General features: G+C 40.1%; 3 protein-coding genes and 1 long non-coding RNA gene across 19 annotated transcripts in view; 3 read left to right on the forward strand and 1 right to left on the reverse strand.

Moving 5' to 3' along the window:
* Nucleotides 1–8,212, forward strand: part of SPATA13 (spermatogenesis associated 13) — a 178,207-nt gene extending 169,995 nt beyond the window's left edge. For all 13 annotated transcript variants that reach the window (XM_086881813.1, XM_086881817.1, XM_023919311.2 and 10 more), the window contains 4 exons: nt 495–624; nt 1,185–1,557; nt 5,325–5,399; nt 6,620–8,212. In XM_086881813.1, coding sequence (XP_086737939.1) covers nt 495–624; nt 1,185–1,557; nt 5,325–5,399; nt 6,620–6,801 — 760 coding nt within the window. In that variant the 3' untranslated portion in view covers nt 6,802–8,212. The remainder of the gene's footprint in view (nt 1–494; nt 625–1,184; nt 1,558–5,324; nt 5,400–6,619) is intronic.
* Nucleotides 8,213–11,330: 3,118 nt separating this feature from the next.
* LOC111923573 (uncharacterized) lies at nt 11,331–21,232 on the reverse strand. The gene is made up of 5 exons (XR_015284744.1): nt 19,589–21,232; nt 17,234–17,433; nt 16,786–16,892; nt 14,298–14,404; nt 11,331–13,751 (listed from the first exon to the last, which is right to left on the reverse strand). It is a non-coding gene; the product is annotated as an uncharacterized LOC111923573 (long non-coding RNA).
* Nucleotides 14,341–20,131, forward strand: LOC111923554 (uncharacterized). 2 transcript variants are annotated; one of them, XM_023919351.2, is made up of 4 exons: nt 14,341–14,426; nt 15,961–16,152; nt 18,110–18,172; nt 19,059–20,131. In XM_023919351.2, exons 2-4 carry the CDS (start codon nt 15,987–15,989, stop codon nt 19,862–19,864), a joined length of 1,035 nt encoding a protein of 344 aa, XP_023775119.1. In that variant the 5' UTR covers nt 14,341–14,426; nt 15,961–15,986; the 3' UTR covers nt 19,865–20,131. The 2 variants fall into 2 exon arrangements, with proteins under 2 accessions (XP_023775119.1, XP_023775127.1); XM_023919359.2 differs by lacking the exon at nt 18,110–18,172 and having other exon boundaries at nt 19,059–19,864.
* MIPEP (mitochondrial intermediate peptidase) overlaps nt 20,747–27,074 on the forward strand; it is a 67,623-nt gene continuing 61,295 nt past the window's right edge. The window contains exons 1-3 of one of the 3 annotated variants that reach the window (XR_015284741.1): nt 20,747–21,025; nt 24,600–24,773; nt 26,602–26,690. Coding sequence is in view for 1 of the 3 variants with exons in the window: in XM_086881820.1 (XP_086737946.1) it covers nt 21,419–21,595; nt 24,600–24,773; nt 26,602–26,690 (440 nt within the window). In the remaining 2 variants the exon portion in view is untranslated. Of the gene's footprint in view, nt 21,026–21,375; nt 21,596–24,599; nt 24,774–26,601; nt 26,691–27,074 lie in introns of those variants that run through there. The other 2 variants (XM_086881820.1, XR_015284742.1) reach the window with 2 other exon arrangements.

Below are 27,074 nucleotides of genomic sequence, written 5' to 3' on the forward strand. Positions count from 1 at the left end.
CTTTTGGTTTTTTTTCATGTCCACCTAGCATTCCCCATTTATATTCATTGACCCAGCCATTTGGAGCAAGAAGGAGAAAATGCAGTTGTTAAATGCGATTAAAGGAATACCCTTCCCAAAACAATCCTACTAAAATCTTGCTTAAAAACACAGTCCTTCAGTGAAATGCAGCTATTGCTAAGGCCAGTGTGTGTTCTACCATTGTTTTCAGTAGAGACTAGAGTGTTGCAGTTCTGTCTCCTTTGCCTCCTTTCACCAGTCTAATAATTTTCTCCTAGACAAGCCCAGCAGTACAGAACACTGAACTGTACAGGCTACTGTGTGAGGTTTGGAATAGCAGGAATCAGGTTCCTCTCTTTTAAGTACCTGAGTAGAGGGATAAGTGTATAATGTGGGCTAATACTGCAGGCACTGTGGTTGCATCATGTCCATGGTTTGTGATTGTATCATGTCCTTTGTATAAGTGATCCTTGAAATGTGCCTGCATTTCCCAGTGATTATAGCAACATAAAAGCTGCATATGAGGCCATGAAGAATGTGGCATGCCTGATCAACGAGCGAAAACGGAGACTAGAAAGCATAGACAAGATTGCACGTTGGCAAGTCTCTATCGTAGACTGGGAGGTGAGTGTCAGCCTGTGCTTTTCCTGGGCAAAGGTACTGTATACAATACTTGGTGTCCCCTGCAGGATAGGTCTTTCTGCGTAGGTGGTTGTTTATGGTGTCTACTCTTCAAGTGGTCATTGCTCAGTTAAAAGTCCAGTTGCTTCATTTGCAATGTTTCTGTTACTGATTAACCTTGTTTATAGTCCAGAAAGAGCAGCATGTATTAACATGGACACTTGCCTTTGAGATGAGATGTCAAAATGGAACTTCTGAAAATGCTTTTTGAATCTCATTTGGAATTTTGTTAGTTCCATCAGAATAGGAACCTGTTTCACTGACTTAAATGTTTCCCTCTGTTTATGCAGAAATAAAATAGAGCAGAACCACATTGATTGAATTTACCTCTGTGATATTATTTACATTGTGTGACAGTTTCAAATATAATAATAAAAAATACAAAAAAAGTGAGTGAACTTAAGACTTGATTATATAGTGAGACTGGTTAGACACAGAGTGAGATCTTAAAATATGATTTGCTTACTAGACATATCTGTATTTCTATATATCTATCTTCCTAGGGACCAGATGTGCTAGCCAGAAGCTCAGAACTGATCCACTCAGGAGAACTGACCAAAATATCAAAACAAGGCAAAAGCCAGCAGAGGACTTTCTTCCTTTTTGACCATCAGCTTGTCTTCTGTAAGAAGGACTTGCTGAGAAGGGACATCTTGTATTACAAGGATCGTATTGACATGGATGAGACGGAAGTTGTGGACACTGAAGATGGTAGAGACAAAGACTTTAACATCAATGTCAAGAATGCTTTTAAGATAATAAACAGAACAACAGAAGAGATTCATTTGTTCTGTGCAAAAAAACAGGAGGATAAAAAGAGATGGATGGAGGCATGTGAAAGTGAAAGGAGAAGAGTTCGAGAAGACAAGGAAATGGGTGAGTGGAATGCTTTCTAAACAGCTTTCTAAAACAAACTTGCTTTTGTAGTTCTTCGTTTTGTACAGATGTGCACTCTATCTTCTTGAGCTGGTGTCCCTTTCTTACCTGACACGATGTTTAGCTGTGTAAGTGTAGCTTATTCAGGTGTGTTTGCCCTGTCACTGTGGGCCAAAGGTCCAGGGCAGGTAGCATCACCCATATGATTCTGGTGCATTATGGAGCAAAATGAGAGATGAGAAATGACAAGATGCAATTCACAGACCAATCAATAATAAAAATCCATCTAAAATCCTAGCACTTTTGTATGAATGATTGGTCAAAAATATCTGTTCATAAAAGACACTTTTTTAGAAAGCCAAGCAGCAATAATTGTAGATTTATACTGTCTGTGTCATACAGTGGCACCTCCTCTGTCCAAGAGGCCCATGCAGTTGTATGGTGTCATTAACAGACCCAGCAATAGCAGCACTGGACAGTGCACAGAAAAATGAAGCCAAATCTTGAGTGGGCAGGAAAAAAAGGTAGTAAATCCTAGGACCAGTTAAACTGGTCCATACCTGCAGCCTGTGGGACACTCTAAAGACAAGTGTGTCTTCTTTGTCAATGTATAATTAGAGTTGCTTTTTTGGTTTTGCATTGTTTCATGTTTCCTTTAAGATCAGTGACTAAAGCTCCAGCAAAATTTCATTGGCAAAACATATACAAAGAAATCAGCAACACTAATTAAAAAAAAAAAAGACTCTTTTTAGTATTTCTAAAAAGTCATGTTAGTGCATCTGTCTGTGTATGTTGGCTGCATGAGAACTGCTTTTCAGTAACACTCTTGAGGCTAAGGCTTTGCATCAGGTTAACACTGGAAGTGCAGTGAAGTGGATGATACAATTCAGAAACTATTAAAACTTAAACAAGATGCCAAATCTTGTATTCCATGTTCTTTTAAAACACCTAGTCACAATAATAGGAAGACAGGAATAGCCCTTACAGTACAAATATAACCCTTTTAATCTTAGTGGCTTTCTCTTGTTTGATAGTATTTTAAGTATGATGAAAATAAGGCCTTTTCCACATGTATTTTAGATAGTCCATAAGCAGAAGAAAATACTTGAAAGTTTGCCAATTAATTCTAGTTATAAAATAAGTTTTAACCCTTCCACATTCCACCAACTGTTCCAATTAATCCCAGGCGTCTTGAATCTAGAGTAAACAATGAAGGAACCACAGCTAAACTTCCCTCAGACTTTGCAAACCTGATTCTTCTCCAGTGCTGAATGTCACAGTGTGACATTGCAGTCAGTGTTGGTGGGCACAGTGCTGATGGCTTTCATGCCTTGCTCTGTGTGAAGTTTGCCCTGTTACCTTGTGCTCATGGGAATGGGAGGTAGCTGCCTTTCCTAATTCACCCAAACAGAATTCTAAAATAGTGGATATTGCAAAAGGGTGAAGGTGATCAGAGGCTAATAGAGCAATGCTGAGGATCTGATCAGAATTTTCCACACAGTTCCTCTTACAACAAGGTTACAGAATGACTCCAGGATACAATGAGAATCATAATACAGTGACATGGAAGAATGCTACTGAGTAAAACACACCTCCTGCACTTTTGTGAGCAAGACTGGCATAAAGAAGATAAAAAGTGAACAAATGAACACTTCCATTTCCATCCTTTCTAAGAAGCATTCTTGAGTTCTGCACCACCTCTGGGTGGTTACTTTGTGGAGCACTGGGAGAGTATGTTGAGCAAGTGACATGCTGTCAGTCATGCAGCTACTGAGGCTCTGCCCTGGGCAGCCACAGGTCTGTCTTGGTGTTTCTATTTCTCCTAAGTGACACTGCTGCAGAAATCCCCAAGCATGAGGAAACTGCAAAGGTGTAGCAGCTACAACCCTAAACTATTTATTCTACTGGAACCTTGTGAAAAATCAACATATGATATTCAAAAGAGTAACCATTCAACAGTGGTGGCACTGGCAGTGAGATTTGTTATAATAGCACTAACCTTTATTTTGGGGCGGGATCACAAACTCCCATGGTTGCTGAGTGCAAGAATTGCACAAGGAGGGTCCATTGTGCTTAGTGCTCTTCAGGCACAATGAAATATATTGAAAAAAAAACAAAAACCAAACCCAGTTAAAAGAAAAACTGCATGTTTGATAATGGCACGTAAGCACATGCAGTCTTTTCTGCCCATGTAACATCCAGCCTTCTGTAAAGTTGCTTTTCAAGTGTTGCAACTCACTGTTCTGATGATCCTGTTTTGAGACAGGTATGATGAACCGGAGGAAAGGTAGTTGAGTTGTAATAGCTGATGTCCATCTGGTCTTGTGAGTCACAGTGGCTTGGATGCTTTCTCCATTAACCAGAAGACTGTTTATTTTCTAAAATTTCTTCTTTATTTGGCATAATTGAACATTTCCTTTTGCCAAAACCAATGGAAAAATGCCACTATTCTCAACCTCAGGTTTAAATTTATCTTGTTGATTTTGTAAGCTATCTTGCTGGACTATACACAAAGCCTCTAATCTGACCACTCAGAGAACAAATACTCTTTCAATTCAGGACTGCAAATGGCATTTTACTTCTATTTTCAAAGACACTTTGGTGTGAGTCATTGTCTCTCAAACCATATCTAGCTTTTCTTAGCTTTTGTGAATATATGAGAGAAAAGGCCACAGCCAGAAAATCCTTCTCCAAACCACTAATGGTAACCCTAAGAAAGTGGTCTGATCTCTCTTGATGAAATTGCTTTCATTTTTTAAAATCTGTTTCCTTGTTTCTATAAGAGAAAAAAACCAAAAACAATGCCTGCAGAATAAATTAAACTGCTACACAAAAATTATGGATTTTTAATAGGCTGATTTGTAATAACTTTTTCATAAGTTCAGGATAAAAAACAAAGGCAGTTTTAAAAATATAGAGAAGCAAGGGAAGATGCAAAATGGAGCTGAAGCAGGCACTTCATTCTGGCATTGAGCCACAACTTCTGTGCTCTGTCTGTTCATATGTGTGAAATGAGTGCAGCCTTATGCCCAGCATGAAATGAAACAGCATGCACACCCTGTTGTCACCTTGTGCAAATGTGACATTTCCATGTGTCTCAACTGTGTTGTGCACAGGGAGAGGAAACTGGAGTGCCTCCACCTGGGCTCCAGACAACACCAGTCTCTGGTGCCACCTTCTAGCAGATGTCTGTGATCTCTGTACTCACCACAGCTCAGCCATACACCTGTCACATGACAGTAAATAGAGTAGGGTTACCCATGCGCTTCATGTAAGTCACACGAGTGTGTGAACAGTGCATGAGAAACCTGAGTGAGGGATCCAGCCCTAGAACGATGCAGCCAAAACCACACCACAGCCTGCTTCAGCGTCTGCCAGATTTTGTGATACTCTCCTCTGAGTGAAGGGAAAGACACCCAAATTTGTACTAGTGCAATAGCAGTGACTCAAATTTGTTACCCAGGTTAGCTCAGAGAGAGTGAAAACCAAAAGGATTCTGCATTTGTGATCTGTTACTTGATGACTTGTAGATTTCAGAAATGTTTTTTGAAGTCTCTTTTTATCTGGACTTGGCTGTCATTATCCCAGTGGAAAACCCTCTTTAAGTTCATATGACAATATAAAACATACTTCTAAAAACTTGAGGTGTATTGCTGCTAAGATTTACTAAAAATTGTTGAAGATACAGTTTACTTATTTAATTTAATGTAATCAAGTATTAGATACAGTAATTTTGTACTAGTGTCTTAATTTACACTTTGCCATAGGTATGGAAATCTCAGAAAATCAGAAGAAACAAGCCATGCAGAATGCCCGTAAGTCAAGGCAAGGAAAAATTAAAGGTGGGTGTTCAGAACTGTGTTACCTTCTTACTGTGTTCCATCAATCCTTTCATTACGAAAGCACAGTCTGGCTGTGACTGAGTTTTTGTCTCTTAAAAACATTTTTTATGGTTTACATGCAGCCAAATAATTGCCATTAACTGGTATTCTAATATTAAATTCCCATATCTCTGTAAGCTGTCTGCTAAATCAGCTCCCTGAGCTTCTTCAGACAAGTCACTGTTCTGTATATTAGAGAAGAAACTCGAGGTAAGGCAAGCTGTAAGGTTGTGAGGAGTTGGATGCATAGGTTAAATTAGAAATGAGTGTTACGATTCCTTCCTTTGCTTTTACTCAAAGAACTTGTTCTTCTTTACCAATTCTGAGCCGCCTTTAAAATGTCCTAAAATTCTTCTTGCAAGCTACATTGTTATATTATTTACAGCAACAGTCAAAATGGCTTCTTCTGGCATCCCTGTAGAAGGAAGGATGGACCAGAAGCTTGTTTATCAGGAAATGGCTTTTTTATTCATTTCCTCTCTCAGAAAATAATCCCAACGGAAACAAATCACAACAGATTTTGTCCTCTTCCATCTAAAAGTCAAACTCAGGTAAATCTCTAGTGTGCTGAGAAGAAAGTGGAACAAGATTTAAGTCTGAGTTTGGGAGTGAAGGAGTTGATGTTCGGCTGTCTTCTGTTCCCTGGGATTAATATTCTTAAAGCATTTACTCTTTATTAATCAATCGATACCCCTAGAACCTGTCTGGATTTTCAAGGGAGTGACTAAAGTTTGTGATTAGGAGATTCTGTTCAGAATGCACAAAGCTCAAAGTCTTAAGAGCATTAACCCAGAAAAACATATTTCAAATGGAAGAAATAGCATTCTTGTTGGTAGCAGTATTTTACCCAGTCTTACTCTGGCTGAGTAAGGACTGAAGTACTAGTACTAGTATCTGCTGTTTGAAGTAATTTCATTGAAATACCAAGATTTACTTGTGCAAACGATATAGTCCACCTGTGTGAAACTGCTGCTTGTTTTTGGTATTTCTGTAATATTATTTTTACTGGTATTGTTGTCTTCTTAAGCCAAATCAATGCAGCAATTAAAAAGTCAAACATCAGAAGGGTGACCCTTTGTAGTTCTGTGTTCAAGATCACGGCAAAATTTGTCATGTCCCCTGGCTCTGTGCTTAAATTTCCCTGGCTGACTCAGGCACTTTCTCCAACTGTTCTTCTGCAGGTGTGAGCTATAATGGGTGTCCGGTGCCTCCTCCACACCAAACCCTGCATCCCCTTCACCAGCGACACATCACCGTGCCTACCAGCGTCCCACAGCAGCAGGTCTTTGCCCTGGCAGAACCCAAGCGGAAGCCATCCCTCTTCTGGCATACCTTCAACAAACTCACTCCCTTTAAAAAGTGAGAGGCCAAGGACTTGAGAGGACATCAGCACAGAGGGAAACTCACTCCGGAGGAGGACCTTGGAGACACAGTCAAGCTTACTTGAGCTCAGCAAATCTCCCGTTTCGGATGCAGAACCTTGGGTTCCCTTGAGCCAGGAATGCAGCCTTTGTATTGGTAAGAAAGCAGTTTGTTGAGGCTGCTCTGAAGTCCATGCTGCCAAGTGTCAGCATTGCTGATGAAGAGCAGTCACTCTTCTGACAAAGACAACTTGCTGTTACTCAGGGACAGCAGTATTTGGTCTCTGTTTCTTAGTTATGTTGAAGTAGTGATGGAATCATGCAGGTCATTGTAACATTTCATTTTTCTTAACCTTATATTGATGGCCAAATTTTGGATAGGGAGGAATTTTTCCTTAGGGATGTATCAGCAAGGAGTCTTAGGAGAATTTTCTCCTTCCTTGTGGAGCACTGAGCACAGAACACCCATTAAAATCCGGTGGAGATATCCCATGTGATTAGCCAGCTATTGCAGAATTTAGTGAACCCTAATCCTTCCTGTCTTTTTTCATTACATTGCCAAATGGCAGGAGAACATCCCGCAAGGCCTTACCATATTCCAGATTGGAACAGGGAAATTTCATTCTGTCCTATAGAAACACGAACAGAGTGTGAAATGGACTATAAAGATATGTGTGCATTTATTTCACACAAGTGGAAACAAGAGCAGCCCAGGGTATCTCAGATTGATTCATTTCAGTCAGAGCAATATATTGCATGTATGTACGCTCTTCAGTGTAGAGCTTTTATATCGCTTTTTCACACATTTCTTCACCTGGGAGACTCTTCTTTGTATTTCCAATATGCTTATTTCTCTGTGTAAAAAATACATTTTTATTTTCTCACGGAGATAATGTGAATGTACAAAATCAGAGTTGAGACAGTACATGGTGACTGCTGGCTATGTTACATAGGTCTCATGCTTTTTATTCATATAGCTGGACTTAGAAAATGAATAAATAGTAATGTAAATGTATTGAAGTGGTCTGGATCCATGCTTCTTGTACACAGTTAATTGACAATGGGTTTTGACCAATAACTTCTAAAAGAAAGATAAATCCTTACTGGAAGGGACAAGGAAATTGTGTGGACCAGAGATGGATTTTTGTCTTGGTGTCATCAGTCCCCATTGGAAGAGGGAGAACATGACTTGATTAAGGACAGCTCTGGCCAGCATAAACAATCCATGATTTGCATTGCTTCAGTTCGTCTATGGCATGAAGTTGATCTGGGAGAATAACTTCTAAAAAGCCACCAGGCAGAAAGAGGATCCTGATGTTTGTAGCACTGATAATTTCTGCTTGCTTGGTCTCATCAAGGATGACAAGACTGCTGGGAATATGGAAGGAAATAAAGACTCAGTATGTTTCAGAACTGATTTGCTATGAATGTCTTTACAATACTTTATCCTATGCTGCTGACTAGGGGCATTACCTGATGATTAGCATAGATCCAAGGGTATTCTTTGACAATGGGCACAGTCAGCTTTGTCATGAGTCTGTAATATATGAAAAACAAACAAGGGGCTAAACGCTAGGCATTTTAACAACAATGTAAAAAAGCCTTATTTTAAAGATGTATTTCTTCCTACAACTATTGTTACCTCCATATTTCTATTTATCATCAGTGTTGTGAAGCCCACTAGTAACCAGGTTTTGTGATTTCACAAGTTTGTAGCCACTTCCGCAAAGCCCAGGTTCGTGGTATTTGATTTTAAATGACATCTTTTGACAGCTGTACATTTCAAATGCCTTGTGTATATAGCTCAGCAAAAAGGTTAAGTCTGGTATGCTCAGCCAAATTGTGCCCTGCATAGTGAACTTCACTGCTTGTGCTTTCCCATAGCAATGGGAGACGACCTAAACTAGTTAAGAACTGGAAGTGCACGCTGACATTTGTAATGATCCAGCTGAAAAAAATGCACGTGGAAGTCAGTGAAAGAAGCTGCTTGTATATTTCTCTTGATGTTTAAGCCAGCCATTGCTGCTCAGATTTTTTAAAATAGATAATTCTAAATGCTCAGTTTAAACATAGGAGCAGACTTCCAAATGCAGGCATGGATGCACACCCTTCCCCTCAAATGAGTAAGCCTTTTCCATTTCTTACATACCCATTTTTGTGGGTACTTGCCACGTTCAGGCCTGCAAACCAACGAGATGCACGTATGGTGAGAGTGAAGATGTTTTTCATAATCACATTTTGAAAGACTTGTTCTAAGTGCGAAAGAAGGCTGAAGTTGGATTGCAGTGCTCACCCAGAAACTTTGCCAGCTGGACCTGAAGACATTATGAGATCCACACTTGCATGTGTCTTTGCTGAAACCTACTTCCTTCCAGTGCTTGGTTCTGTAGAGTGCTGCAAAAAAAAGGTTTGGGGATCTTTCTTCTGGCATGTCAATGCCCATGAAGGCTCTTCCCATGTATTAGTGCTGGTGCCTTAGCCCTAAAAACAAACAGAAATGTTTGCATATGTTTTTTTCTCAAGAAGTGAATTTCAAAGAGCTAAAAAGAAAATATTTCATGGTGCAGATTACTCAGGACAGTTTTACATATACTACCCTTCATATAGACATGGTTGTTTTGTAATGTTCCCTTTGTCTTTCTTCGCATTATGACCTTGCAACAGATTTAAGATTGAATATAGTAAGACGGGCCAAATTTATACTATGCCATAGTCTTTTAAACAAATTATATTGAAATGAAAACACACAATTATATTATTTAACAATTAAGACAAATATTTACTGTGGACTTCCCACACTTCAGAGTCTGTGGGAAGGAGTTGCAACTAAAATGTACAAGTTTGAGTTCTGGCAACTTTTGTCCCGATTCTCCTTCTGGTAATAAAACTTACATATATATATATATATATATATATATATCATCAGAAAGCTGTGATGGCAACATCTGTTCTTTTCCACTTGCGTGCTTTAAGTTACTATAAAAAATCCTAGGGCAACTGCTAAGAACATTTGTGCCTCATTTTGACAAAGCCCAGCCAGAGCCTTCCTGATGGCCTGCTGAGCAGATAACCTCAGACTTTTTGCATGAGATGCAGTAAAATATAATTGTCCTCAAATGTGTTCCCACTGAGTTAGGAAAATGCCAAACCATAATTGCATCCAACTCAGAGCATTTGATGTATAAAATAATAAGATTGTTTTACAAGTGGCTCTTGCCATGCTAAATTTCACATTGAATTTTAGTGGTCAGTGTAAGAACTGAGTTCAAAGACAGACTTCTCAAATGTTCCACATTTTAGTTGTCTTTTGGAAATAATTATATTACAATTTTGGAGCCAAAGGTCTTTAGCCATAACTAACACAGTACCTTTCTCTTGACTGCCTTTCTGCTTTTTATTTTTTCCTATATGTGTGGCATTTGTATGTAGGAGATGCCTTCTGAACGATCTCTAATTTAAAACTCTTTGTTGTAAATACTAGGGATAACTTGCATATATATTTTATTTTGGTAAGTGTTTTGTAACATTGAACCTTCCGTACATTGCTTTGTGCATCTTACCCCGTGTGTGTGCTGTTACACGTTGTAAATGAAGTGTCCTGGCTGCAGAGCAGAGGAATTGGCTGTTGACAGCTGAAGTACAACGTATAGGACTGCAGTAGCTTGATGTGCATTTGTTCTGGAGTAACTGCATTGCAAGGTTTATTTACTCTTTGAACATTGTTTGTCAAATGAATTTATTTTCTGGAAATAAGTACAAACTTTCATTCATATTATTTTTCTTTTATTGTACATGTTTGAATTAAATAATATACAAAGCGGAAGTTCCTCATCTATGTCTTATAAAACTTTATTGCGGAGTTTTAAAATTGTTGTGGTTTTCTTTATTGTCTACAAAATTTCCTTCATGATGCAAAAATGTATCAAGTGTCATATTTCTTGTAGCATTTTAAAGAAAAAAGTCACACCATCCTCTTTTGGTTTCCCAGTAACAGCTTTACTACTTCCCAGCACAAGTTCATTTAAACAACTCCTAAGCCTGCTTCTGGTATTGAAGTCTTCATTGTTTAGGCAAAGCCCATACTTGCTGGTGTCCCAGCCTATGATTACTGAGCTTTACCTTGTCCTGGCAGAGGATTCACCCAGTACCCCTTGGAATACATGCAGGTGCTGCTTCTGTGCTAATAGAGCTCCTGCTAACAGAGGATGGTGACTTAAGTGCACTTAAGTAGTCTGCAGTGCAGGTAAGGAGGATTAAATTCCATTTTCATTGGAACAAGTGCAAAACCATTTAAAGGGGATCACCCAAAAGGCATGTTCTGCACATATGTGTGAACAGGCTTTCCTGCCTGCTTGATAGAGCAAGAGGCAACACAGCTCGGGATTTGACTTCTCTGATTCAGGGAAATTTTCTGTATCAGTATTCTGATGGGGCAGAGGGACACATCTGAAAGGTGTGCCTGTGTCCTTCCTGCTCCAGGCTGTGTCAAAAATTGTGTTTTGCTGAGACACACCAGCTTTACAAAATAACATACTTTGCTGAAATCTTTTTATTAGAAATGTTTTGATGAGTTCAAATGCTTGCACAGTAGTTGATTTGCTAATTCTTTACCTCTCTTTCCAACATCCAGGCTTTCCTATTTCTTGGTTCATCTCAAAGATGAGAGTTTCTCAAGCAGCCTCCCAAGGCAGTTGCTGATGAGGTGGGATGTGTGGTGAGTGCTCCAACATTAAAGTGAAAGGCAGTTTGAGCACTTAGTGAGGTAGATTGGATAACATAAAAACAATACCCCAAGCAAACACTGGAGCAGGATGTAGCAATCAATAGGCTTTCTAAGGACCCTGTAGTTCATCTGGCCAGGGTGAGCTCACTTGTGCATTTTATTTCATGCTTGGGCAGTCAGGCTAAATCCTGTAGATTGTTCTGTACTATCAGCTTTGAAGTTCCTCGAGAGCTGATTTATCAGATGGAGCTTTTAGTTTTCACAGAATTAGCATTGCTTGACTTAGATGTGTTGTTGTTTGTTTAGGTTTTTTCCAAAGGCTGCATAATGACCTGTGCTTGGTAACAGAGACAAGGACTCAGGCCTTTTCAGAATGTTCCAGAATCAAAGGAGAAATTAAAAACTCAGCAGTGAAAAACAGCATGCCATGTAGCTTGTAAGGAAAGCACTCAAATACTCCTTACACAAATAAATGCTTTACAAAATCTAGTTACTCTAACTATCTAGAGGATATGTAATTGTGAGAATGTGATAAAACCATATAAACTGTTAGTGCAGTACTTTTTTTGTTAATCTTAAGTCTCTTTTTAGTTCACTGCAATCAGAATTTGTCCAGTGCCTGGGCTGAGAACTCACGTACTGCCACTGTTAGGTATTTAGGCTCTGATTTTAAAAAACAGACACGTGTGTGTGTGTGTGTGTGTGTGTGTGTGTGTACATGTGTTTCCACCTACATCTCCTTTGTAGACTCCGTGTGGCACCCCCAAATGTCTCTGCTGGCAGCTACAGCAGGTTGCACCAGACAGGTGACCCACATCCATCTCTCCCTCCCTCTGTTTACATTGCATCATTTCAGCCTACATTGCATCAACAGCCTGCATTGGGAGATGTGTGTGTGTGTGTGTGTGTGATTGACACCTGGACAAGATTTATCTGAGTCATTTTAATGTTTTAAGCATTCAGAGTGGGACACCTGCAATGGCAGTCAAATCACCCTGTGGATGAGCAGAGGTTGGAAGGTGTCCATCTACATCACTGGAGTCATGTCAGTGAGGTTCAGGAGAGCAGAGCTGAGAGGACAGAGGAAGGAGTACCACCACACTTCAAGGGCTGTCTTTCTCTCCAAACACAAGGTGATGTAGGATTTATCAACTGTTTCTCCCAGGGATTTTTTTTCAGGAAAGCTGAAACTGCTTAAGGGGAAAGGAGAAGCCCCAGGTGCACCATGGCCCCTTTCCTATAAGCACACCCAGATTTAGAAATACTGAATTACTGAAAAAGTGTCTACAAATTGCTCTGTCAATAAGGTCAGGTATATCTAATTAACCATCATAGTCACTGCTGTCATATTCAATCTCCTAACAAAGGTAATTAGCACAGGAATCAATCTAAAAACCCCTGCATCTCCCACCTTCCAGATGAAATGTTTTTTAAGAGCAAATGATGAACTCTTGCTCCCATGTAATTATTTTCAAATCATTATTCTGTGATGAGACAAGGCACTAAAAAGCAGCTCAATGAAACTTTGGTTTTTAAGGCTGTTTCTACAGCAGTTTTCTTGGCTGTCTGTTAAAATGCATTAAACCAGACTAACTGCAGAGTCCATCAAGATCTAGGTAAGTAATGAATGATGTTAGTTCTAACTGGCAGGATGAGCAGTTTTTTAATGACTCAAACTTTTAAATGAGAAAGGAGGCTGAGGCTAAGAAGACTTAGAAAATTTCAGATGCTGCTTAATGGGTAAAGAGGAAAGAATTATTCATTGTGGCTCTCGTTTCTTCTTCTCAGTTAGCAAAACAGCGAGCTTAATTTGGCTATAGAAGTTCAGTCGACTAGAGCAGCGAATTGCTGCACATGGTCCTTCCTTTTCCTCTGGGCGCGGTGGACACGATGTCCCAGGTTCAAGCCAGGGCAGCTCAATTCTTGCAATATTTCGCTGTGGCCACAGGGTGGTGGTGAAGATCTTACAGAAAACCTCGTTCCTCTGCGGTGCTGAGGGCACGTTCAGTGATATGTGCAGAGCATACGTGTCGCTTCTTTGCAGTGTGGTGACACCCTCAGTCACTGTTTGCAGTCACTTGAACCAACAAGGGTGAATTAAGGCCACTTCTTCTAACACATTAACTCCTGTTACTTTTGGTTTTATCCTTCACTGTTGATGATCAGCGTTCAGGGAGTTGATGATAAGCTCAGTTGACTTCCACTAGTCCTTAGCAGCAGTTTCAGTAGCTTCAAGAAGACATAGTCATGAATTGAATTATGGCTTTTTCATATGATTTACAAATAATATTTAATTTAGCAGCCCAATAGCTTTGACTGTTGCTTGAACAACTAGATAGGGAGCCTGCTAATGACACATGATAAACTTTGTAATTCTATTTATTTACTTTAATTCAACCTTGTTACCTCTTTTCCATAATCTCCTAATAATTGTAATGCTACATTCTCAGCATTTTTAGTTTTAATTTCCATAGTTTTTTTTTCCCTAAATCCATTGTAAATTACTTGATTCAGAAATTAACTTCATTTCATATTTTAGCAGCATAATAATAGTGTGACACGCCTTCCATTTCACAAATCAACACAGCTATCCCATTTGTGTGATGTATTTACAAAGGAACAGGGAAATTAAAGCCTTATTAATCCATTTTAACATTTTTCTTTCATGTAATAATCAAAGTATGGAGCACTTCAGCTTAATATTGGAATAAATAGAAAGTTTCCACTTTAAACCTGCTTTAATTATTGAACAGCTCTCAAAATTAAATCACTGACCTTTGAGAGTTTAGTGACCAAACAAGTGCTTGTCCTCAAGGCACATATCAGTGTGTGCATTCCTTTACATGAAGCTTTTACAGTCAGTTTAAAGATGCCCAAGAACACTGCAAACACCAAGTGAACAAGGTAAGAACAAAGGTCCTATATATGTGATGATATTGATGTCAGGTTGTGGAGTGCATGTGTGGGGACCACACTGTCTGTTCTTTAGGCAAAAAAAGCTTCTCTAGACAACTGGGAATGGGGCTCTCTGTAAGTGGACAAGGACTGTCAGACTTCTCCATGGGATCTCATATCCTAACAGTGTCATACAGAGCACTTCTTCCTTTTACACTTTCCTGGGGTCCTTTGACTAAGGTAGCAAATATCTATATGCCTCAGAAGGAGAAAATGTTTTATCTATTTTCACCTTTCTTTACTGCCAACCAGCAGCAGCAGACAATGTGGGATTTTTCTGGATGGTGATCAAACATCTCTGAGTAAATCCACTGGCAAAGACACCATAAATTATTTCTAATAATGGTTCCAAAATGGGAAACTTTTCTGAATGCAGAATAAAAAGATTAAGGAATGTGTCCCAAAGCTAAAGTTTTACTCTATAAATTAGGTTAAGGATGTAATTATTCTTACTGAAGACATACTGGTGTCTCTCTACATGGTACTTGTGTGCATTGTTTCATGAGAGTGAGAAACTGTGGTGAAGAGATTAAAGAGAAGACATCATTTTTTAGTTAACACTATTTAATATTGCAAAAGAAATAGTGATCTTACTCCTCATTAATAAAAGAACCAATTCTAAAGCAAATTTGTATAAAATTTACTCATACTCAGTCACTTTTACCTGTTTAAGTATTTAACCTATATAGCTGAAGCTTCTGTGCACTAGACATTTATGAATCTTAATTCCAAATAAAACAGGTATTAATTTTGTTGCTATGTGCTTTTTATTCCTGAGTCTAATCCCAACAATTGCTCTTGCACTCAATTAAACCATCTGTGTCCAGGATTAAGTCTTAGTGTATTTCAATGGGCCTATATTAAAAGAAAGTATATAGGAGGGACTCTCTTGAAAAGATAAATATAAGCTGGACTTTTAGTAGCAAAGTTGCACGAATTGGGAGCACCCAGCTAAAGACTTGTTTTTGCCAAAAAGCTCTTACTTGATCCCTCCCACCTTTGCCCTCATCTCACACTGCTCCAGCTCTAACCCCTCCTCTGAGGTCATTCAGCTTATTAACCCAGTAGGGGACAAATTCAAGTGAATAGTAACAAAAGAATTAATAAATTAAAAAGTGATTGCTTTGTGCTGAATGAGGGGGTTGAATTGCCTTAGCTCACCTCCCATGGCACCATCTCCTGTAAGATGAAAGGTACCTGTGCAGTCACACATAGGTGCAGGGAGAAATGTGGATGGAGAATTGTGTAAAGCTAATATTTTAAATGTAGAATGATGCTATGACTGATATCTCCATTAAATAAGTATTTAAAATAGCATTCAGTAGTCTCCAGGACTGTAATTAATGCTATATAGAGATTTATAAATAAAACAAAAGAATAGACATGATGAAAATCCATTTCCTTATTTTCCTTCCTCCACCACCCTGCATTCCTTTCTAAGGCACACATAGTCAGATGTACTTTTTCTTCTTAAACATTTCAGCCAAAGTCATATAACCTATCTAAAGAATGAAAAGCTGGATTGTACTGCTGGCTATTGTAGTCAGCACAGCAGAAACACAAAACCAGGACGTCTGCACCCAAGGGTTTCCTGGCATCCCTGGCAATCCTGGGTACAATGGCATACCTGGTCGTGATGGACGTGATGGGTCAAAAGGAGACAAGGGAGATACAGGTACTATGTTCAAAATGAATGATTTAATATAGCAAATGCAAGGCCATTCACTCCCAAATTTGTCTGTAGTTACTCTGCATGAATGGGATTATTCTGCCTAGCCTTCAGAAAACATTTCAGACATTTATCATTTACCTGTTTGAAGAAGGAAATATAAAGAAAGGCTTAATAATGAAAGCAAGACAGCAAATACTATGGAGATGTCAGATTCATGGGATAAAAACAAAAGAAAAAAAGGCTTTACATTCTATCATGGGAGTATTTTCAAGTCTGTTTGAAAAATTTAAAGCCTGCAAACCTACTCCTACTCCTCTAAAATAGAAACTATATTTCTGCAAAGAGCTTCAAGCCCATTAAACAAAAAAAGCAACAAGTGATACCTTGTTTGGTATAGTAGGAAATACTCAGTGGTAAGATTTCTCTTTTTTATCTGAATTATACATTTGTAGGACTTGATGCTGAGTGTGCCTACTTGTTATAACTCAAGAGTCACTAGAGTAAGTTCAGAAATAGAGACTATTGAACAACAATGTAGGATTTATGTCTGCTCCAGCAGGCTATAATAGAGATTTGTATGAGATATCAAAGCCAGAGATAATCTCAGCATCCTAGAGCTAATCACCCCCATAATACCTTAAGCCTTAAGTTAATGATGGCACTTGTATCCATGCTGGAGTATCAAGGTCTGGGTTGCGCAAGGTGATAAATCTGCAGGAGTGTGTACATGTAACACTTCATCACTTTTTAAAATATAGAAAGAAACAAAGATTTCCATTATCATCTGAATAGGCACATACATTTAACTGCCCTCTTTTTCTGTGTGCAGAGTTCCAAAAAGGTATGAAAAATAGTAAACCTAGAGCTTTCTTAATTTATTTTCTAAAGTCCCTTCCTGCACTCCAGTGGGTTATCATGATACCGTTGGATTCTCATACCCAACTTTTTTCCTAAATTCATCTCCTATGACTATACTGACTATTCCTTGTTTGAACAAAGTGGAGTGAATGCACCATTCTTTATACTCTATGTAGTATACTTTATACTCTTGGTTTAATACATGAGAATTCATTTTCTTTCTTACCAAGTCAATGAAATTTCAGCAGATGCTGGGATGCACCCACTGCGCAGGAAAATTATAAAGAAATGTCCATATGGCTGGAGAGTTACTCTTGAAGTATGATTACCACCAAACTTCTGACTCTGTTTTTCTTCTGTTGCTGCTCTCAGGATGTATCCAGTTATTTGATCATGGACCTCTTGGTCTTCTGTACTACCTCTGTACTACAAAAATAATAACTCTGTAATTGCTCTCTGTAGAGCAGTGGAAAGTCCATGTCGTGCTAGGTACAGGTATCAAGAGTGTGAATGCCTTCCTCAGCTTTATAGGCATTATTATTCCACTGTAATAATCCATTACCATCGGTCAAACTCCTGCACATGTGTCTTTTTGATGCGGGAGTTCATCATTCATAGAATCATGGAATCATTACAGCTGGAAAAGACCTCTAAAACAATCTAGTCCAACCATTAACACAGCACTGCCAAGCCCACCAGTAAACCATATCCTTGTTTCACTGCTAGGCTTCATGCCCCAGCAATGCTTCTTGCTGAATTTACATGAATGGAGACAACAAGAGAAGCCGCCTCCTCTTGCCTCCTGGCAAGCTGGTAATCCTTGCCAGGTTAAAACAACTGTACATGTCTCAATAATTTACCTCTTTATGCCAAGGATTCCTTCTGCATCCAAAATGCACTGTCCTTAAGCAGAGTTTTTCTGCTCTTTGTCAATCTCTCCATAAGACAAAAGTGTCAGCAATGGCAGACACTAGAAATCAGGAATAAGGGTATGATTTACATCACTGTTTGTCCAGGCTTGAAGAGGAAAGATTAAAGAAGGACTCTTCCAAAATTTTCTGATAATTTGTTTAATGAAAATCTGGGTTTTTTTCTGTACTAGGTGAACCAGGAGTTCCTGGCAGTCCAGGAAAAGATGGTGTCAATGGAGAGAAAGGTGAACGAGGTCAGAGAAATGTTTCAATTTAATAGTTGTCTATGAACTGCTGCCCTTGTGTTTGTGAACTTATCATACAACCTCATGTATTTTAGATTAATTTCTAAATTGAGAACAACAAACTGTACAAACAGCATTATTCCTAACATGAGAAGCCAAAGGCCATTGAGCAGAATTGATCAGCTTCTTTTCCTTATGGATTGAGCGTATGTTCTGATGGTCTTTTGTCCATCAACTGCTAAAGCACCTTTCATATCATGAGATATTCACCTTCAAAACCTTGTGCAACAACCAGAGCAGTTTTGAAGGCTTTGATCATCAGATCAATGGTGGGTGAAGGGTAAATAAAGCATAGGGTGCCAAGTAACCAGGACAAGAAGCCTTTAGTTTGCTGCAGTAGCAATCTATGTAACCCAACAAAAGTAGAAATTATACATAGAAATTATATGTAGAAACATGTGGCAAGCAAGTTCAGGATGCTGTAAAAAAAACCTTCCTCTTCCTCTGTTTTGTGAACACTGTCCCCCATTTTGTATACCAAAGGCTGTAAAAAAGCGTGGAGAGATGCTGCTTTTGTATGAGATGATGTGAGCTGTCAGTGCTATCACCAGCCCATAGACACCTTCCTTTCTTTGAGCTTATTCTTGCTGCTGCCAGCCAAAGCACCTGTTTTCTAACAAAATAACAGGCTCCTTAGACATTTGCTTATCCTGTACTTAAATGTATGAGAAACTGTGTGTACATTCAGCATAGTATGCAGTGGAGATGCACACCTGCACATGTATCTCCTCATGATGAAACTCAGTTTGTGCCTTCCAACGGAGAATCACAAAAGAGTCGTGGAGTTGTTTTGTTTTTGTTATTACTTAGTTGTTTGGCTTTTTTTCCCCTTTAGGAACCAATGGGACTGTTGAAGAGAAGGGGAACAAAGGAGATAAAGGAGAAAGAGGACCACCTGGGAAACTGGGACCAAAAGGATTTATAGGATCAGTGGGTTACAAAGGTCAGAAGGGAGAGCTGGGACTGCAAGGACACAAGGGGTTAAAAGGAGACATTGGACCCATAGGTCCAAAAGGGACAAAAGGTGAAATTGGCCATCCTGGAAGAGTTGGTTTCCCAGGGCCAATTGGCCCGATTGGTAATCCAGGTCCTAAAGGTAATATTGGAGGTATAGGGCCACAGGGTAATCCAGGAATTCAGGGGGAAAGAGGCTTGAAAGGAGACAGAGGAGACAAGGGGAATGTAGGTGCCCCAGGAGTCCTGCCAAGGAGTGCTTTCAGTGTTGGCCTTACAGCCAACACCAAGTTTCCCCCTCCAAATCGCCCGATCAAGTTTGACAAGGTGCTGTACAACAGTCTGAATGACTTCAACTCAGCTACTGGCAAGTTCACCTGCAGACACCCCGGTGTTTACTATTTCACCTACCACATCACTGTCTACTCAAGGAACGTGCGAGTAGCTCTCGTTAAGAACGGCATCAAGATGCTGCACACGGTGGACAGGTACCAGAGTGGAGAGGACCAGGCCTCAGGAGCCACCATCCTTGAGCTGCAGGGAGGAGACGAGGTGTGGCTGCAGGCCCACCAAGGAGAGGCTTTCAATGGGCTGTTTGCAGACGGCGATGACGACACCACCTTCTCTGGGTTCCTCCTGTTCAGCACCGCTGACCCACTGGAGCCACTGCTGCTGCCCACTCCATAATTCCACGTTATCCCTGAATGCTGCATGCCCGTGCCCTTCAGCCTAAGAAAGCTGTTAATCTGCTGGACAATTTCTACTGGATTCAACAGAAAATGGTTGGCTTCAGGAACAGCTTCTGCACAAGAGAGGACAAGCCTTCAGAATCTACAGTGCTGGGCTTAACACATCAGTGGTTTGGTGACTTACTGTCACAGGGGTGTGTGCTCTAGTTCTGACAAATGAATTTTAAAGCAAAGTGGGATGAAATAAAAAACAAAAGTTCCAGAATTATGTTGTGTGGGACATCTTGTATAAACAAAAAGCAACAGTTGCTTCCAAGCCAGTTTGTATCTTCCAGTGTGGCACGTGTAGATGGACTTGAAACTTGGTTAGTTTGCATCCAACTACTTTAAAATAATTTTTAAACTTGAAATTAATGTAATTTGATACCTCTACAGAAGCTGCTTGCTTTGTGCTGTAAGCAAGTTTCATTGTTTTATTTACAGCTTTTAAATATGTTTCTTTGCTCTCTGTGTAGTCACAAGTCTGAAATTGAGCAAAATTCAGTGATAGGACTAAGTGTCATGTGGATTGTCTGATGTGGGCAGATCTTCAAGGCCAGTGAAAAAATGCAGCATAGAGCTGCTGTACTTCAGAATTAGCTGGTGCAAAACAAATTCTCCCAGATTAAAGATAATATTTAATCAACATGGAAGTGGCCATGCCAGAGAACTGATCAAGAGAAATTTCCATGCTGTAGAACATTAATTCTGTCATTTTTTTCATCCATTTTTTTTTTATTCCCCGTCCCCCTTTTCTTCTAAAACTCAAAAATATTAAATAAAAAAAAAAAAAAAAGTTGGGAAGTCTCATTCATTTCTCTTAGAAGAGAATAAAGTAGAGATGCCAGTGGAGATGGGTGAGCATCACGAAATTCAGTGCAAATGCGGTGCTGTGAGCACAAGGCCTGGCTTTCCCTCAGCACCTCAGGGTGCCAGGGGAATGTGGGCATTCCCACAGTGGTTGAACCCCGAGTGTGGAGCACAGATCCAGACGGAAAGGGCACGGTTAATTCAGGAGGAACAGCTCCACTTCTCAAATGACAGCGACGGAGACACAAGGGCACTCAGGCGGAGAAAAGGGTTATGTGAATTTCGCAGCAAGACGGCAGTTTTTTCCCCAGTAAGCCACACGCCGCCAAGTTTGTATCACAGGAACATCTAGACCGAAAAACCGTTTTAAAAGGGCCTTAAGGTTTATCTGGAGAACGTGTAGGGCAGATATCAGACGTCAGACTCCCCGCTGCGGCCGGGTCGGGCGCTGGTGAGCCGGGGAGCGGCGCAGGCCGGGGGAGCGCTGAGAGCCAGGGGCAGAGGCGCCCGGCGGGCTGAGGGGCGGTGAGCAGCCTGAGCTCCGCCTCTCTCCGCCTCTCTCTCTCCGCCTCTCTCCGCCTCTCTCCGCCTCCCTCCGCCTCTCTCCGCCTCCTGCTGCCGCTCCTCCCCTCAGCAGGGACGCGCGGAGGTCGCGGCCGAGCGGGGTGTGCGGAGGCCGCGGCTGTGCCGGGCCCGCTCCGCCATGCTGGGCGGCTGCCGGAGGGCGCTGCCCGCGGCGCTGGGCCGGGCGCTGCGGGGCCGGGCGGCGGGGCAGGGCGGCCGGGCAGTCAGCACCAGCTGGTGCCCCGTGGGCACCGCCTTCGATGCGAAGCAGCAGCAGCAGCAGCCGCTGCGCGGCGGCGCGGCGGGCAGGGACACGGTGAGCGGCGGGAGGGGAGGGCCGGGCCTGCCCGCTGGCAGCCTCGTGCTTCGCTCTGCTTGTCTGAACCGTTTTAAGGGAGTTTTTTGGGCTGTAATTTTTCTCTTGAGTGATTTTTTTTTTTTTAATTTTATTTTTAATATAAGAGTTTATATGGGTTCTGGTAAACGTTATGACTTTTGGTCACAGAAGCGTTTGACAGTGATGGCCTTGTAGGTGGGAACGCTTTGAGCCTCAGTGGTGCCCATATGTCCATAAAGTGAGATTGCCCCTTCCATTACCCCTTCCCTGCCGGCGCTCCCCTGTCAGAGGCACGCCACTGCACTCAGACCGTGCTTCAGGAGCAGCCACGCTGCTCGCATCCTCTTACCTGGGCGTTATTCTTGATGTTTCGCCTTTGGCAGAAAAGAGATTTCTCTGCTGATTTGGTGACGGTCGGGTTTTCTGATGCGTATCTTTTTAGGGTGAGTCAGGGACGTTTGTTAATGTGTGTCCAGGGAATCAACAGGCTCCCGGAGAGGGTAAGATGGCACAGTGCGTACAGAATAGGTGCAGCTGTAAAATCCAGGTGTTTGCCCGCTGACTCAGCTGTTCCTGCCATGGTGCCCAGCCTGGTGGAGCTGTTGAACTTTGGGTTTTAGGGAGGACAAATCTGACCTCTCTGTTTATAATCTGGCACTTGCTTGGGAACCCTTTCTTCAGGTTCTCATGTCTTCGCAAGCACTCTGGTGTGAGTCTTGCTTCAGGAAGTAGTCCAGTTAATACTGTCCATTTGGCAGGTCTAGGGAATGGGTTCCACTTGATTCACTTGGCCCACAGTTCTTTTGGAATACAGGTGTGTGTTTCGGGCTCACAAAGAGACTGTATCAAATAGGATGTAAATGCTGAGATCACGTGAAGACAAACATTTTTGTCAGTTTCAGTCATGTAGCCAATGCCATTAAAGAACAGAGAGAACTGCACCGGGCTTCATTTTTTGGTAATTTTAAATTCTTTATGTTAAACTTGATATCATATGTAAAAGGAGTTCCATGGACAATTTATCTCTAAAAGAAGATACATCCTGGTCACAGAGCACTGCATGCACAGGAAGGGCTCGATTGGGAGGATGGGTAATGATGTAGGGCAGCAGGAAGACCTGGAGCTCTCAGGGATATTGCAGGACACTGCATCCTCTGGCTGAGGATCTGAGTGAAAGGGCAGTCTCGAGTGTCTTACACAGCAAGCATTATTCAAGAGTGCTGTGGTACAAGTACATTTATGTTTGTGTACACACAAACATAAAAAAAATTCCTTTTTCAGTGTTCAGTTCCTATTCCCAAATAATAAATTAAAACACAGGAAGTCTGAGGAAAGGTTTTCTCTCTTTAGCAAAAAAAAAAAAAAAAAAAAAAAAAGGTGCTTTTAGCAACAGTGACAGAAAGAAAGGAGGAAGAAGCAACCCAAAATGTTCCAGATGCATACCTGAAGGGTTGCTTTTGCTTCAGAATACATACTTGTACAGACGAGCTGTCAATTTGTAGCTTTTTGTTTTATTTGGATAAATGCTAGCAAGCTGTATGCAAACCTGCATCTGACTGCTATAATACAAAGAGTTTGCAGAAAGTGGATTATAAACTGACTGCAGATTTGAAAATCTAGATTGTGATTTTTAGATACTGAGGTTGAATTTGGGAAGGGATAGATGTTATGTGAAATCACATACCTTTCACTGTTCGAAGCTGTAGTCAGGGGGTGAGGAGTTGCTTGTGTTGTAGTTGGGCAGTTGCAAAGGGAGTGTATTGCTTGAAGAGATGTTGGCTTTGACTTAAATGAAATTAATGACTTACTAGGATAAGGTTTTTCACCCAGGGCATGGTTGGGCACTGGAACAGGCTCCCTAGGGAAGTGGTCACAGCATCAAGCCTGACAGAGTTCAAGAAGTATTTGGACAGTGCTCTTGGGCCCATGGTGTGACTCTTGGGGAGGCTGCTGTGCAGGGCCAGGAAATGGACTTCAGTGATCCTTGTGGGTCCCTTCTGTCATGTGGAATTCAACACAAAACTTTTCCAAACAGTGTTAAAATGATTACATAAAAGCAAATCTTTAATTGAAAGCCTTTGAAGTGCACAACATGGAGATATGTACATGTGATACAGTAGTTCCACAATTTTTATAAGGTTAGTTGATTAGTATACCTATCAAACATCGTCCAATTAGAAGAGCAGTTGGGTTAGATAATTTCTGCCCTGGGTTCAGCCCCATTGAAGTCCTGTCCCCCCTAGCCACCCACCCCTGGATCTTCTAACTCTACATTTTATTATGTCTATGATATATGGTGCAAAATAAAGTGTCCTTGCTAAACTAACAGGCAAAACTAAACAGAATTTCAGGAATGCATCAATAGGAGTTTTCTAACTGTGAAAAAGGGAGCTGGAAAAGTACTAGAAGTTGTAACTATGTATTAACAGCTACAAATACACCAAGAATACATAAAAACCAACAATCTCTAGGCATCACTTCCAGCTCAGGGGATTCTGTGGTTCTTTGAAACCTTTTTCCTGTTGTAGGCCTGCACTGTGGAACTTCTGTATCTGCTAGCATTAATAATTTTGTTTGATCTGTGGTAGAACCTCCCTAAAGCTCTTCCACAAATGCAGAACCTAAGTGCCATCTGCATTTACCCTGCACAAATAAGTGTGTTCACCGTGCCATATGGGACAAAGCCAAGCTTGATAGGAACTTCAGGAATAAAACTTTTCATTCCACAAACATTTTCAGTTGTTGATTATTCCTTTGAGGTCTTTTTCCAATATTGGGGGGCTCATTTAGTGAGCCTGAGACAACTGTCCTATTGCCTGCAATCTCTTGATATTTGGTGCTGCTGGCACACTGGTGAAGTGTTACAATATGCTAGCTAGGGTCATTTTGGTAAAATTCTGTAGTGACAATTCAGTCTTGAAACAAAGGTGCAGAAATCAAGGAGGGTAGTAGTGATGTGTTTTCATTGTGTTCTGTATTGCAGGGTCTGTTTGGTGTTCCAGAACTGAGCTGTCCAGAAGGATTTCAAGAAGCACAGCACAAAGCATTGCAAGAATCGGAACAGCTTGTCCAAAAGGCGTGTTCAACACCACCTGGGCCAGAGACTGTGATGATCTTTGATGAGCTTTCAGATAGCCTGTGCAGAGTAGCAGACTTGGTACACTACTTTGTTTATTTTCACATAAATTCTTTTAAATGGGCTGAGCTTGCATCATGTTCCATTTTATGATTTTCTGCACTGTGGTAAATAGCAGATCAGCTCCATGAAGTTTTGTGTTAAGACAGAAAATTAAATTCATTGAAAGTGAATTACAAAGGCTTTTACCAAAGCTAAATAGCTAAATACAAATCCTGTTAAACTGTCTAGTTATTTTTAAGACAGATGCAAAAATTGTATAGAAGCAACAACAAGAAAAACAGCAGTGAAATCATACTTGTGTTTCTGTTGCATTATTAATACATAAGCCCTCCAGCATTGCTTTATTGTGGAAAAGAGAGTTTTGATTTCAGAGGTACAGCTGTAGTGGCAATGCACATATTTTAAATTATGATCATTCAGAGGTGAAGGTCCATAAAGAGCTTTCAGAGTAAAGGCAGCAGATGAAAATCAACATTATCACTTTTTTATTAACAGAAGAAAAAGGCAGCAATTTCTTAGATCGTAGTTTTTGTGGTCCACAGATTTAGAGTACTTGGTCTGATATTCTGCATCACAAAATTTTAAGTTTAATACAGCATTTCATATTGCTCTCTGGAAGTTTGCCCGAAGTATATCTTTCATCAAAGCATCATTCTTCGCTGGAAGGAAGCAGAACCAACTTTGATACTGAAATCAGTTCTTAGTGAATAGGTTTTTTCAGGTCACTTGGGTTTTCACATTTGAATGTCTCTGTGTGTTTTCAGTTCTTCTATCTTATTTTTTTGTAGAATTAACACATCTTTTGTGCTGGGCACTTTTTCCTTCTGAAAGTACTTATAAGCTGTGTCAAGTCACTAGTTCTTATGTTTTGTATAGATTATGTCTAATTCTGTTTAATCAATCAATCAATACCTAAGTAAAACATTAGTGTCAGAATTCAATGGCCATAGTTTTGTATCAGACTGCTGAGTTAAAGTTATCTCTTTTGTACTATATTCAGGCTTTTTATGTTCACACATGCACAGCCTGCAGAACTGTTTGAAAGTTATTTGGTGATCATTATCTGTTGTTAAGAATTTTGATATCTTTCATTCAGCACCTTTTCTGTCAGTATTATACAGGATTTTAAAAAGGAATTCTTACGAATGCTAAAAATTTTAAGTATGTAACATTTGTAAGGCTGCCTTTTCAATCAAACTGCAATAATATTTTATACTGTCAGCTTGTTGCATGTACTTTCTGTGAAACTGTGCTTAATGTCTTCAGTATATTCCTAGACTTTAAATACATTCTTAATATTTTAAGTCTATCATGTCAATGCTAAAACCACCCTGAATTCATGTCAGCAGTCCTGGAAGCCCCTAGCTCCCCAGCCATTTTTAGCATCCTTCTAGCCTTATGAACCAGCCCCCTGAAATATTTTGAGATTTACAAAAAATCAGTATTTTTTCCTATTAGGAAGTATGCACATTTGGTGGTGTACTTTCTTCTTAACTAGAAAATTAAGTTTTAAAAATCTTTTAAAATAACATTTAAATATGTTGGAGTAGCTCTGTGTTGTATGGACTCTTAAGATACACACTACTTAAAATGTTTTAAGAAGTGTATGAATGAATGATGTTTATTGGAAAGAAACAGGCACTATGTAGTTTAATAATTGTCAGCAAAGTTTCCCAATCAGTTTTATGTTTTAGACAAGAAAAGGCAAATTCTCCTAGGTGATTGCATAGAACTGTAGAAATAAATATTAATGTAAATAGAACTAATTGAATGCAATTTATTTATAAGCCAGGATATTTTTTTATTTGTGTTTTTGCCTCACTGTTTTCTTCTTCTGCTGCACCAGGCTGATTTTGTAAAAGTTGCCCACCCTGACTTTGCATTCAGAGAGGCTGCTGAAGAAGCTTGCAGAAACATTGGTACTGTGGTAGAGAAGTATGTTTTCTTTTTTCTTTTTTTTTTTTTCTTTTCTATTTCCATACACAGCTTTAAAAATTACTGTATGATCATCTATGAAAGCAGCAATCAAAAAAATACTTATGCATGGGAACAAAGTTTCAGTCTTCTGTTACAGATATTTAAGGGTTTAGTTTTGTTACAGTATTTCCTGAAAGGTTTTTCTATTTTAGTTGCAGTTTATGGCTTCATGTCACTGAGGCCCATCAAAGGCTCAAGTAACATTTTTCTAGGACTTGTGACAATTCTCTAGTGGTTGCAAAGTTTATGTACAAAATACTTGAAAGTGGATTTCTAAGGACTTTGATTAACACACCATGTATAACAATATGATTTTAATATCTGAATGCCACTTCAGATACA

Source organism: Cyanistes caeruleus, chromosome 3 (genome assembly GCF_971803275.1).
Source record: "Cyanistes caeruleus chromosome 3, bCyaCae1.hap1.1, whole genome shotgun sequence".
NCBI lineage: Eukaryota > Metazoa > Chordata > Aves > Passeriformes > Paridae > Cyanistes > Cyanistes caeruleus.